Raw genomic sequence first — 12,464 nt, 5'->3', positions numbered from 1 at the left:
CCAACGACCCAACAGGGGTTTTCAAGCTGTCATAATCTGTCGGAAAAATCTCCAAGTACCTTATACCACCTCTTTGATCTCTAAGATCTGTGGATAGCCTTCTGAACATGATTCAAATGATAAACGCTGCCGTGATAGAAGCAAACATCAACTCAACTGACTGAACTGTTCTTGAATTCAGATATGCCTCAGACTGGTTAATTTGGAAAACATGTCTTAAATGAAATTCGTTTGAAAATTTAAAAACATGTATTTTCTGAAGCAAAAGTCTTAAGATAAGAAAAATGTTCCTTTAAGAATGCCAAATGCACTCAATTAAATGTCATGCAATTCTTGCATCGGTACATGTCTGCATTTCTGAATTGTTTTGGATCAGTTAAATGCACCACAGTATGGCTGTAAAGCCTAGCAGAAACAGCTGGATGGGAATGATGGAACCCTTGAGCAAGCAATCCACTACTTTCATTGCTGCATGAATAAAAGTAAAACAAAAAAAATATTTTTCGTTGTACTGACCTGCCCCTTTGGTCACCACCAGTTTGGGTTTACTCCGGGCTCCATCCCCCTTGGTGGTGTACGCAGCCACCGTGATGGAGTAAGTGGTGTCTGGTTTGAGTCCTCCAATGACCATTTCCTTTGGGAAATAGGGAAGAGAAAGGGAACAGGGAAATGTCAAAGTGTGTCTTGAATTTTTGATGATTTGAACCCCCTACATGCAATTCAAACTGCCTTTTACAGAAAGTTAATCTGAGTGGAGTGTCTCCTGGTCCTTTTTATTAATTTTCACGAGGCATGCATTAAATGTAACGTTTTTCCCCTACGTAATGGGAGACCATTCCATTAAGTAAATCCGTAGAGTTGCCAAGGTGGAGGAGGGACATTACGTATGTAAATGGATAGTAGCCCCCCTTATTCCTTAAGCAATATTCCAATCAACAACTTAACTTTGTGATAAATGCATGCTGAATACATCCTGCCCATTCGCTGGGAGTTTTTACCTCAGCCATTAAGTTTCCTTGAGTCCTCTTCAAAGAGAGGCTTCCGATCAATTCTAATGAATCTTTCAAGGGAGCAGGTTTGAACGAATGCAGAATGAGGTTTTTAACAGGCTGGTTGGCAGAGGGATGGGAGAGGTCAATAAAGGTAAATGAGCTATAAGTACTGTCTTGCACTTGAGATGGTATTCACGTAATGCAGATGGAGTGGGGTTTCAAATCTGGGTTCAAAATATGGGTACAATTTATTGAAAAAAAAAATTCTGCAGTTGTGAATGATCATCAGAGATGTGATGAAGATTTTACAAGAACGTGTGTGAACACGGCACAGACATTCTAAGGCACCACGGAAAATTAAGTAAGATCATGGTTTAAAAAAATCACACACACAAAAAAGAAGAAAGAAAACACACCACAAGAGCACAAGACAAAACATACTGTATCAACACACAGCATGACAGAAGTAGCATTAGCATTCCAGGCACAGTGGGCAGTGGATATTGCATCAGCCACCATTCTGTAGAAGCTAGTTGGCGAATTTTTTTTGCGCAGTGGCATACGAAGATAGTGAAAAAGCTGGGCAGCCAGACAGCTGAGGTGATACCTCTGAGCCACTTTGTTATCCAAACTTATTGAATAAAGATTGGAGGGGTTGTGTAAACTGTGCATCCATCTAGGTTGATGCAATACCCACTGTTTATACCCTTTCAGCTACACAAAGCACTCAGGCGAAACTTTGTACTCACATATTCAGCTGTATCGTCCGTTTCCCACTAACCCCCCCCGCCAAAGAGGAGAGTGCAGGAGAAAAAGTAATATTTTGTAAAAGAAAGAGAGGAAGAAAAGAAAGGGAAGAAATAGGATTGTGAGAGACGGGGGCATTAGAGGTTCAGGAGCAGAGAGTCAGAAATAGGTCACTGGTTTTGTGAGGTCAGGAGAGAGAGAAGCTGTTTGAAGCTTATGTTATGGGGAGCAGCTGAAACAAGGCTGAGAATTGTAGAGGTCTGCCTGTGGGGCCTGGAGCTGTTTAACCATGTTACTGTGCATCTGACAATAAGCTACCTCAGTGTTAAATCATTGATAGCTACAGCCTGTGGTGACCTTGAGATGTAGCTTTTAAGGGTTTAAAAATGGGGTCTTTTTTGAACATATTAACAAAACTAACGGCAAAACGGACTAAATTAAAAATATACTTTTGCTGGGCAGCATTTATTGACTACTGGGCGCATGCTTGGATCTTATAATTCAAGGTATTTAAGCTCATTCTACTCTTGGATCTGTGGCTCAGCTAAATTCCAAAAATGGTGGTGCATTTGGCCCAAGCGGACCCTTCATTCATGTGGAAAAAATAGATTTTGATTCATTCCTTCCCAAAATATGTAGCATTGCATACAGCTATTCTTTTCTGTGTTGTTTACCGTATTGCTTCAAGGCTGTAATTTCCATTTGGATGATTGCTACTGTGCACAAAAGTCTCACTTTTTGGCAGCATTCCTCCATCATTGTGTTGACAGAAGTTTTGTAAAAAGAAAAAAAAAGGCTATTAAAAGGCCTCCATTACAATTCTAGCTGTCAGTGGAGGCTGATTTTTGGTTGAAATGTTTTCATGCCAATTTTATTTTTGCCCCCCTGTCACAGAAAACTATAATCAGCATTTTCTTTCAGTCTTTGCATTTGGTAAAAGCACACAATCAGACATTTCATGGCAGATGTTGCTATAAGATGGGGTCTAGACATTCCTAATAAAAGTCATGGAGCCAGGAAGAGGGGAGGATAAGACGAGTGAAGATTTGATTACAGTTCTTCTTGCGGGTTAAGGGGGAAAGAATACTGCAGCAATATGAAATCCAAGGGAAGAGCACCAATATCGCTTTTCTATACCAATATCGCTTTTCTATACTCCATCAGTGTTACTGTGTTGCTTTAACCCGCTTTATTGATGAAGTCTCTTTGTATCACTACTGAATCAGATTTAAAGGCAGACCTGGGCATATTTGGTGGAATTTACCTTTTTATGACATAACTGATTTGTACTGAGGATGGTCATACCTGGGCATCGGCCAGCATGACGTCCTTGATGTGGGGCAGGCCCCGTGACTCGCCATTTTCCACACGCACATAATGAACCTGGTAGCCACGGATCTGACCGTGCTGCTTGCCTGGCGTCAGGGAGCGCCACATCACCTTTAGTGCTGTGGAGTTGAGGACTTCCACCTCCACCCGCCTCGGAGGAGCCCCAGGAACTGCAGGTGACGAAAAACAAAAAACATTTTTTAATCATTTTGTCATGTGTATTACTGAAACATTATGATTCTAATCTACTATTTTTTTTATTTGAGTGGCAATGTGGAAAATTAGATGTAAAATTAGAACAAAAAAACACACTCCAGCGTCAGTTTTCTTGCAGTACCATATCCCCCAACACACATGCACATATTATCACCACATTTTTCTGTCTCCTACATCTTTTCAATACATGTCTTCTCTGTCTCTTTGCCATCAGTGAGAAGCTCTCAGTCATAATGACAGGCCTTTATGGAAGGCCTTGCTTCCAGGCCTTTCGGTGTGCCATGGACTGGCCCTTTCTGAGATGGATGTGCCATTAATAGAACTCTTCCACTCAAACTGCTTCCATTTGCTCATCCACAAACACTTCAAGTCCCCCTTCTTTCCCCCTAAATCACAACCCCATTTCCCCCATCTGCCGCAGGATCATGTACCAATCTTGTTTATTACCGAAATCTTTTCTACCTTTTAGCTCTGGCTCTTACTTCTTTACCTGGCACTTCTCTGTCATGCGTTATTATCGTAACGACACTGGAAATTTTGTTATAGCTATTGTGTGAAATGGATCGTGGAGGATAGAAGCCATTGTCAGCCATCCATCAATGATTCAGATCTGCTATGACATTTCCACATCTTTACTTGTCAGTTTATGTATTGTATTTCAACTGCTTTGTCATTTAGTTTCTGCTATACAATTTAGCTGTATCATTGTTTTGGTTCTTTTGGGTTTGAGATGTTTTTGCATATTGGCTTTTCTGTTTTTTTTTCAAGCACAATCTACAGTTTTTGTGCCTAAATGGTGCACAGTGGTTGCACAGGAAAGTGTTTTGAATGAACAGCAGTTCATGTAACCAAAATTCTATTTGTCTATCTACATTTTCTGCATTCTGATACTGTCAATTGAGCATATTTGCTCTTTTTCCATAACAGCTTGCTTTACGCCCATACAGTCATGCCCAGTGCACTCACAGTATTTTTGTTTCAGTGGAGCAGGTTAGCCACGCAAGTAGTTACTGAGGACAGTGAGGACGTTATCAATTCTTCTTCAACTACATTTTCAAGTAAGGGACCTGAGTTGCAACCTCAGTGTACACACACCTGCTGGTTTAACCTCCAACCTACTGCTGCCACCATAAATACACTGACAGATATGGCCTTGCCGTGTACAGCCCTCATAAATGCTTATGGCTCTCTGCTGAGCAATGGAATACTATTAAAAGCCTACAGATAGAGGCAGGATATGGGATGTGGTAGCTATTATGAATTACATTTGGTTAGTTATGTTTTAATAGCAACTCACTTGATTTCCCAAGTGTGTTATCTAGTGTTTTTGTTTCATATGAATGACACAGTTGTATATGGTCTTGTTACTTATGGTCGTTGGAAGGACCATTCTACCCAGACAAAATTTTGTGTATTTAGAAAAGTTTAGACTGAGTTCTGGAATCTATAGCACTTTTTTGATTTCTTTCTAATGGAATAAAAGAATGGACATGCACATGCACACGTGTATAAACAACAATTTCTTCACACAAATATACACCCACTGTCATGGGCACACTTGCTACCAAACTAACAAACAACGCGTTCATTTCTACATTACGTTTAGATTCTACACATTAGAAACTATTGTACCGTCTTCGTCGGTGCGGCAGATCAGGGGCTCGCTCTCAGGGCCTGGCCCAACAGTGAGGGCAGATACGCTGATACGGTACTGGGTCCACTTCTCCAATCGTTGCAGCTCCACCTGCTTTTCAGTAGCAAGGATTATGGGCTCCTCCATGGGCTCCCCGTCGTCACTGCCGCCTTCTGACGGACCCACCACCTGGTAGCGCACCCTATACCCCGCCAGGACACCGTTTTGACTCTCCAAAGGCGGGGGGTGCCAACTTACCAGCAGGCTGGTGGAGCTGGTGCTCCTGCACTTAATGTCTTGAGGGGGGGCTGAGGGCTCTGGTGAGGTGGAAAGGACAGGAAGGAAGGGGGTCGAGGACGAGGAGGAAGGGGAAGGGGGGAAGGTAGGGGTGAAAAACAAAAAAATAAAAAGATGGGAGAGATAAAGAAAATGATAAAAAGGATAAAAAAAAACAATACGAATAATTCAAACAAAAAATTGCAAAACAAAGACGGAGGCAAAATATGTTTAAAATAAAAATAAAATCATCAAGCAAATGTCAACATAAGAGGCATAAATGGACAATGGCACAAGCTTGTGTAATAATGAATCAAGATGGGTACCCTTGTGAGATACCTGGTGCTGGATACGCAGACTTATTTGGTTCTGGAAGTTTAATGGTGTTTTATGTATTACACCTACTGACGAAACTATGATAGCAAAGTCTGACTTTTTTAAGATTTTATGATCTCCAGCCCTATTTAAAACATAAGAAAATGAGTTTGTTCTGTAATGTATTACAATACAGAAAGTGGGACACTGTCTTGCTCATGTCATCCTTGTTAAAGGACCAGTCGGTTGGATTTAGTGACATCCAGCAGTTTGCAGGTTGCAGCCAACTGAAACCCCTTGACTCAACCAAGTGTGATAAGAAACTATGGTGGCCACGAAACTCGCAGGAAACATGAAAGGCCCTATTAAGAGCCAGTGTTTGTTTTGTGTGTTCTGGGCTACTGTAGAAAGATGGTGGTTTAACATGGCAGCCCCAATGGAAAAGGATAAAAACGGCAAATTTTAAAGGTAATATTATATATATTCTATTTGCGCTAATAGATCTCCTTAAATGTTAACTGGATCTTTAAAGCTTTTACCCAACATTATAAGCCTAAGATACTTTGTTATCCACAATCATGATGTGATTGTGCATTATATTTTGGGGGACTGAGCTGAGGCTTTATTCCTTAACGACTAAAAACTTGCAAACAGGTAAACCTGGCAGTTGTGAGCACTAAAGCCCTAATTTTCCCCTTCAGGGTCTTGCAATTATTGCAACCACTAAATCACTTGGCTGCCCTCATGAGGATTAATAACATACTGTCATTTCCATAAAGACAGCATAAAAATAAGATGATTATAGTTAGAATATGTTTAGTGTTAATGTGCATTTTTAATTCACTGATAAACATTTCTGACAGCCTTTTTTTGTCTTGGGTAGCAAATAGCACCCATCTAACCTTGAACGATGATTAACCAATCCACTGAAAAGGATTTGTAATTTCTGTACCAGAACTTTCAGCCAAATTAGCATAAGCTACAACAAGCTATTTTTTCCCAAAGTATAAGCTAGCAGGGAGGTAGTGTAGTCTGTCCTTTTTAATTTGTAACAGTATAAAAGCTTTCCAACATGGTGGCTGTTATTTGTGTCTGAAGTGTTCTTCCAAAACATATTAAAACCTACACATCTGTGAACTTTCTAAATCAAATTCAATGCCTCTCGCTTCTAATCTGTGCCAAGCTCTTACACAGCTTGTGCTCGTCCAGAGAGTGTGCTGTGCAAGGAGTGATAAAACGTTTCACTTCTCATCCAGAGTTTGGTATTATATGGATAAAAGGACATGTATGAAAATATTTCTATCCAAGTCGGGTTTCCTCTATCTCCTACAATGGTTTTGTGTGAGAATATATTCCCTCCATCTTGGTGTGACAAACCCAGTTCATTATTACATTTTGTCTGTTATGTAAGGTAAAAATAGCACAACAATCAAAAGCAAAATGAAGTACCATCAGAAAAAAAGGCATTCCACACACAGAAACTCAGGAAAAGAACTCAAATAACAAGCAGGATGCTCTCGTTCCAAAACAAAGGCTGAAGAAATAAATTATGAACTGAAGGAGGGTACTGGGAAATGAATTTCTCTGTAACCCAGGTGACTCGAAAGAAAGAACCACAACAACAGTTAAGGTTCAAAATGACAACTCATGAGAAAACATGAAAAAAAAAGAATACTCGGCATAAACAAAAAAATAAGAACATTTAACTTCTAAAAAAAACCATAAACCAAGAAAAAGAAATCACAAGCATTGTTTGCATCATACGTACCTGACTCCCACAAATACTAAATTTTAAAGACTTTCTTACCACCAGCACCTGACTACAGAGCGTGCTTACTCTGTAGTCAGTGAACTGCAACACTCTCCCTCTCAGAGAGCATGCCAGAAATTTTGACATCCATCCCCATTTTTGAATCAGTAAATAACACCTTTTTTGACCAATCTTAACCCATTACGAGTTAGTTTTGGACCCCTTTTTCGGTTACTGTGAGGGAGAGAGTTGGCTCTGTGCTGTAGCCAGGGCTGGTTAATACTGTATTCTTTGGGCCGGAGGGTCCACAAGACTGTGAGAGGGGAAGCCATAGGGGGAACACTCACTCCCAGGAATATTCTCCTCTCCTGCACTTGGCCATGTACACACACATCCATCCTTGTTAACAATTAGTTCAAATAAATCCCATTTCATAGCCCTGCACCTTTGTATCGTTATAAAACTTACTGTCATTTTGAGATTGCCAAGACACAAGAATAGAGGAAGCAAGACGAAAAGCTTGTATTGCTGAATTCATAAAAGTTTAATGACAGTGTTCTGACTGCAGTGTCACTTTGGGTAACAGCTTAAAAAAAGGAAAATAAAAAACAGTGGTTTTAACAGAAAGGCCTACTCCCAGTGAAGACTGAATGTTCCAGCACAGAACAAATGGGACAGGACCTCAGCCACAGTTCCCAAACCCTTCTCTGTGTCCAATGGGCTTATTTACTTACGGTCTTACTGGATTTTGAGCCTTTCAGCTTCTTTCCTCCACTCATATTGTATTTGCAAACTCTCCACATCAAGAATGATTGCTCAGTTTTCAATCTTTGTGGTGTGGAAAAGGCTGTGAATCTGACAGGGGCCAGGCTATCACAGTGCACAGGCATCCTCAAGCCTGATAAAGGTTTAAGACTGGCCGGGGCACAGCTTTAATAAAGTGCATATCCCATGAAGGCCAGTGGCAGGATTATGGATAGTAGAACTATACAACAACAAAAGAAGGAACTCAGCTAATGCTTCTCTTGAGGTTCTTTTGAAGCTTCCCTGAAAGAGTTTCCTAAACACTATTTGACAAATAATTAGTCATGTCTGCATTCATATCCTTCTCTTTCACTTTTAAGTCTGTTGTGATATGACTAAGAGCTCTGGGTATAAAGTCTGCAATGTCAAGTACTGGTGGCATACCTAATCATTATGACTACCTTCAGATTAAATTTGCTTTTAGTGCAATATTTTCAGTGGGTATAAATTACACACATTAATGCTAACAGTTTAGCTACACAGGCCAGTACTCAATGCGTGTCAACTCTTTAAATGACATAGATTTTGCTTTTGCTATCAGAGTATAAGCACATGTCGGAATTTGAATTGTATTTTCATCAGAAGCCTCGAATGACATTATGTTCATATTTGTAGATCATTATGGAATTAATCCCCCTTGATGCCAAATGGCCGTGCTGTGGCTCACACAAATATTCCAATATATCTAAAAACCTCCTGCAATTACAGTAAGTGGGGGGGCTAAACTGCTTGTTTAGCTAAATACAGAGGATTTAGAATCTGCCACTTTAATTTGAGAGATAGCACTTGACTGGCTACTGGCAGGTTCTAGGTATAATCTAAATGTGTAACAAAGCCTGACAATCCAGGGGCCTGGCTCATGGCTCATCGCAAAGCATGAAATTAATTCTGACGCTATGAAATGGGATTCTTATCTGCCATTCTGGGGCCCTGAAGTCCCCTAACACCCACTCCCAGGGTCCGTCTTAGGTCCTGTTAGCATGCCTTGAAACAGCTAGAGGGATGCTGGGAGCCCTCCCAGCTCTCGGGTTGTGGACCCACTCCGGCCACGTCTGAACGGTCTCACAAAAATGGTCTATCAACCTGGTCTGACTATGGCAGCATACCCTAAGAGGCCTTGCTTCTGAATGGGGACTACTGTTGCCAGTAACATCTCGTGTATTTATTTCACCCTGCTCTAATATTGACAAAGAGAAGCCAATGAAACAATTTTGGTGTTCTCTGATTTGGCGTCACTCATGCTGGAGTAAATAAGGACTGAGATTTCCATTTTTCTGCAGTGACTTTACGAGTTCTTGACAAAGTGGTCCCCATGACAATAGCCCCTGGTAATGCTGCTTGGACTGAGAACAAACTTCAACAATCTGAGAACATTTTGTACCACAGATAATGGACAACAAAGCAAACAGGGAAATCATGTTGTCTGTCTTTCTTTGTACTTAGTGGAAAAGGGTTTCAGTCTGCCAGACAACGCTTTGGGTTCAAATCCAGGTGGAAATGCTTCTGTAGGGCTGTAAGCAGAGCATGGAACTAACAATGCCAAAAGTCAATGAAGCAATATTTAAACTGTATGTATCATCGCTCTGTAATGTGCTTTGGATAAAAGAGTCCAGCTGGCACATGTACATTTTTATTTTTTTGCCACTGTATATTTCTTTTTCTTTTGTCTTTCATTTTGGTGGAGGCTTCCGTAACATGTCATTAATATAACTGAGTATGAACAGCTACTGTATGTGGCTCATTATAGTGTAGTGTAGACTATTTTTCTGTACTGCATATGTGGGGGGCATGTCTTAGTGTGTGTGTGAGTGTGTGCCACATCCATAGTGAATGTATAGTACTTGGGAGTCTGGCACAAACAGGATTTTTAGTTTGTGTGAAACTGCACAAAAGCCTGCAATCAGTAGTCATCTAACAATTGTGCCAGTTTATTTCCCTTCCCAAAAGGCTGGCAGTTTTAACTATCTACACTGCGCTAAGAAGGCACTTAATACAAGCTATATATGTCACAAGGCTCTTCACTGACTTGGATTCACAGAGATGCTGCTATTCCTGGCCGGTACGAGGAGCCAAACTGCATACATGTCAGTTTAATATTTACCGTGTCATGTATAAAGACTGCTTACTTTATCCTTCCGACTCTATGTTGGTGTTTCAGAAAAAATTGCAAAAAACTGGATGAATGTTAATTGGATGAATACGTGAATGTCTCTGACAGGTCTTTGAGAAGGTTATGGCAGACTGAATCCCTAAACCACATAATCACTTACCTCAAAGCATCCAAAAGATCAAGTTATTTATTGTGTTGTGTTGTGTTGTGGGGAATCTTTTGCTTTCTCTGACTTAGTCTGTGATTTTTCTAACCTCAGCAGTGAGAAATTAATGGATGTATCTCACACTTGCTTGAGCAGGGACTCTTTATAAAAGCATGAAAAAAATACATTGGCTGAGAACGACTGGTAACAATGAGGCCTATGGTGAAACCATAGAAATAGAATGGATAGAAAAGGTAAAGATGACGGTTGACCTTGAAATGACAGCCAAAGAGTATTTGATAACCATGTCATGGAAATGAGCACTTATGTGGGACACAATATTAACAAAGTTTCCCTACTGCTCAAAATATAAATTGACACTAATTTCCAGGTCAGTAGTATCAAATTTCTGTGGTGGGCAGGCAGATCCCATCATCAACCAACTGTTATCCTTTCTATCCACTGTAATTGTATGGCTGAGGCAGCTGAAAGGAAGAGTCCCTTGTCTTAAGCAGAGACTTGAGAAAAGCCATCATTTACACTTATTCACCCCCGTATTTGCTCAACGGGAAGGGGTCAGTGCTGTCTGTACGTGCTGCTCTGCTTGCTGCGCTGTAGATGCTTGTGGCTGTGGTGGAACCCAACAGAAAGAAGAAAATAGCAACAAGCTACTGTTTGGAGTGATGATAAACCAATATTATTTTGGATAACCCAGAAAGTGTTAGAAATTAATAAATAAATAAAAATCTAACTCAAAACTTTTTTTCAAAAGACTGAACATAAAAGGAAGAGGACACAAAGTGAGCAAGGAGATGTCAAGCCATTCCAAGGAGAGCTTTTGTTTCATTGCACAAGGGAACAAGTGGCAAAGAGAGAAACAGAGCTGGAGTAGGGTGATGTAACAGGAAGAGAGGAGTGTATCCAATCCAATCAGCTTGCAGTTTACCGGTCAAGAACAAATGCAAAAACAGAGGTAAGGAAATCACAAACACACATCGACAGGTGAAGATGTGCACAGACACTCGAGAGACGCCAAGACAGAAATGGCACTGGATGAACATAAAGTATTTTCATGCCTGGACTGATCAAAGATCAATGGTGCAGTTCTCAACAGCACCCCCAGTGGACAGGAGTGAATGTTGCATGCAACTGGCGCTCTCCTCAGTGACTCTGCACTGTCTGTGTAGCTCTGCTGCCCAGGCAGTAACAAAAAGAACTGTGAAGTGGTTGTTCCAAAGCCCCCACAGCCCAGATGTGGGGGGTACAGCCAACAAGTTGCACTAGTAGAAACAGAAAATGTGTTAAAAGATGTCTACTCTCACCGCCATGGCTCTCCTATGTCCCAGTAATAGTCCTCTGGTTTAAACCTCATAGCTTCAATCAAGCCAGTTTATTAACAAAAAGGTGGCCACTCGGTAAATGAATGTATACATGTACATGTATATATTCTGTATCATCAGAGACCACAATGAGTAGCTCAGATCTCCTAATGTCGAAAACCGAGCTATATTGTCAAAATTCTTTACCATACATGTATTAAATGTCAATACACAACATCATTGTTAATCTTTTTGTGCTGTGTAAATCCAAAACACATGAATTTCATAGCCTTGACCATCCTGTCATCCCAGACCTACTAGGACTGGATATTTGATTGGATAAGCTGTATGTATTTTCTTTCTCTACAGCTTGCATTACAGTGAGCTATGATATCACTTCTGTTATTTTTAGCTGGTTGGTTTAAATAATTTAGTTGTGTTCCTGCCATCTGTAAAATAAAATAATCAGTGCAGAACTGATACTGGAATAAATTTAGGGGGTGGGGATGTGAGTACTTTTAGTTACTGCTGATTGTTTTTCTTTGATGACTAAACTCAACCACAAAGTTCCCGTCCCCAATCTCAATACAGTTCATATGAGAGCCTTGGCGGTTGTAGAGGAGAACTGACATTTTTTGTGTCTCTGTCACGTGAGAGAAAGTGCACTTGCTGTTGACAAAGGAAAAGTAAATATGAACAAAAGTGAAAGGGAAATAAAGAAACTCCCCAAATTGTCGGTCCATGTAGGCTAGATTTGTTTGACAGTGTTGGGTACACTCACACATATTTGGCACCAGAGCCAAGTAAGGAAATAAGGTCATTCTAAAA

The 12,464-nt window shown here is 40.5% G+C and overlaps 1 protein-coding gene across 12 annotated transcripts in view; it reads right to left on the bottom strand.

The window, feature by feature from the left end:
* Nucleotides 1-12,464, bottom strand: part of ptprsa (protein tyrosine phosphatase receptor type Sa) — a 234,709-nt gene that overhangs the window by 57,857 nt on the left and 164,388 nt on the right. For 6 of the 12 annotated variants that reach the window (XM_051377403.1, XM_051377406.1, XM_051377408.1 and 3 more), the window contains 4 exons: nucleotides 4,917-5,234; nucleotides 3,045-3,238; nucleotides 1,742-1,768; nucleotides 517-634 (listed from right to left, as the gene is read on the bottom strand). The exons of 3 other annotated variants lie outside the window; for them this stretch is intronic. In XM_051377403.1, coding sequence (XP_051233363.1) covers nucleotides 517-634; nucleotides 1,742-1,768; nucleotides 3,045-3,238; nucleotides 4,917-5,234 — 657 coding nt within the window. The remainder of the gene's footprint in view (nucleotides 1-516; nucleotides 635-1,741; nucleotides 1,769-3,044; nucleotides 3,239-4,916; nucleotides 5,235-12,464) is intronic. 3 more of the 12 variants (XM_051377407.1, XM_051377413.1, XM_051377414.1) reach the window with 1 other exon arrangement.

Source organism: Dicentrarchus labrax, unplaced genomic scaffold (assembly GCF_905237075.1).
Source record: "Dicentrarchus labrax unplaced genomic scaffold, dlabrax2021, whole genome shotgun sequence".
NCBI lineage: Eukaryota > Metazoa > Chordata > Actinopteri > Moronidae > Dicentrarchus > Dicentrarchus labrax.
The sequence above is the reverse complement of the archived record's forward strand: the minus strand, read 5'-3'. Positions and strand labels throughout refer to the sequence as shown.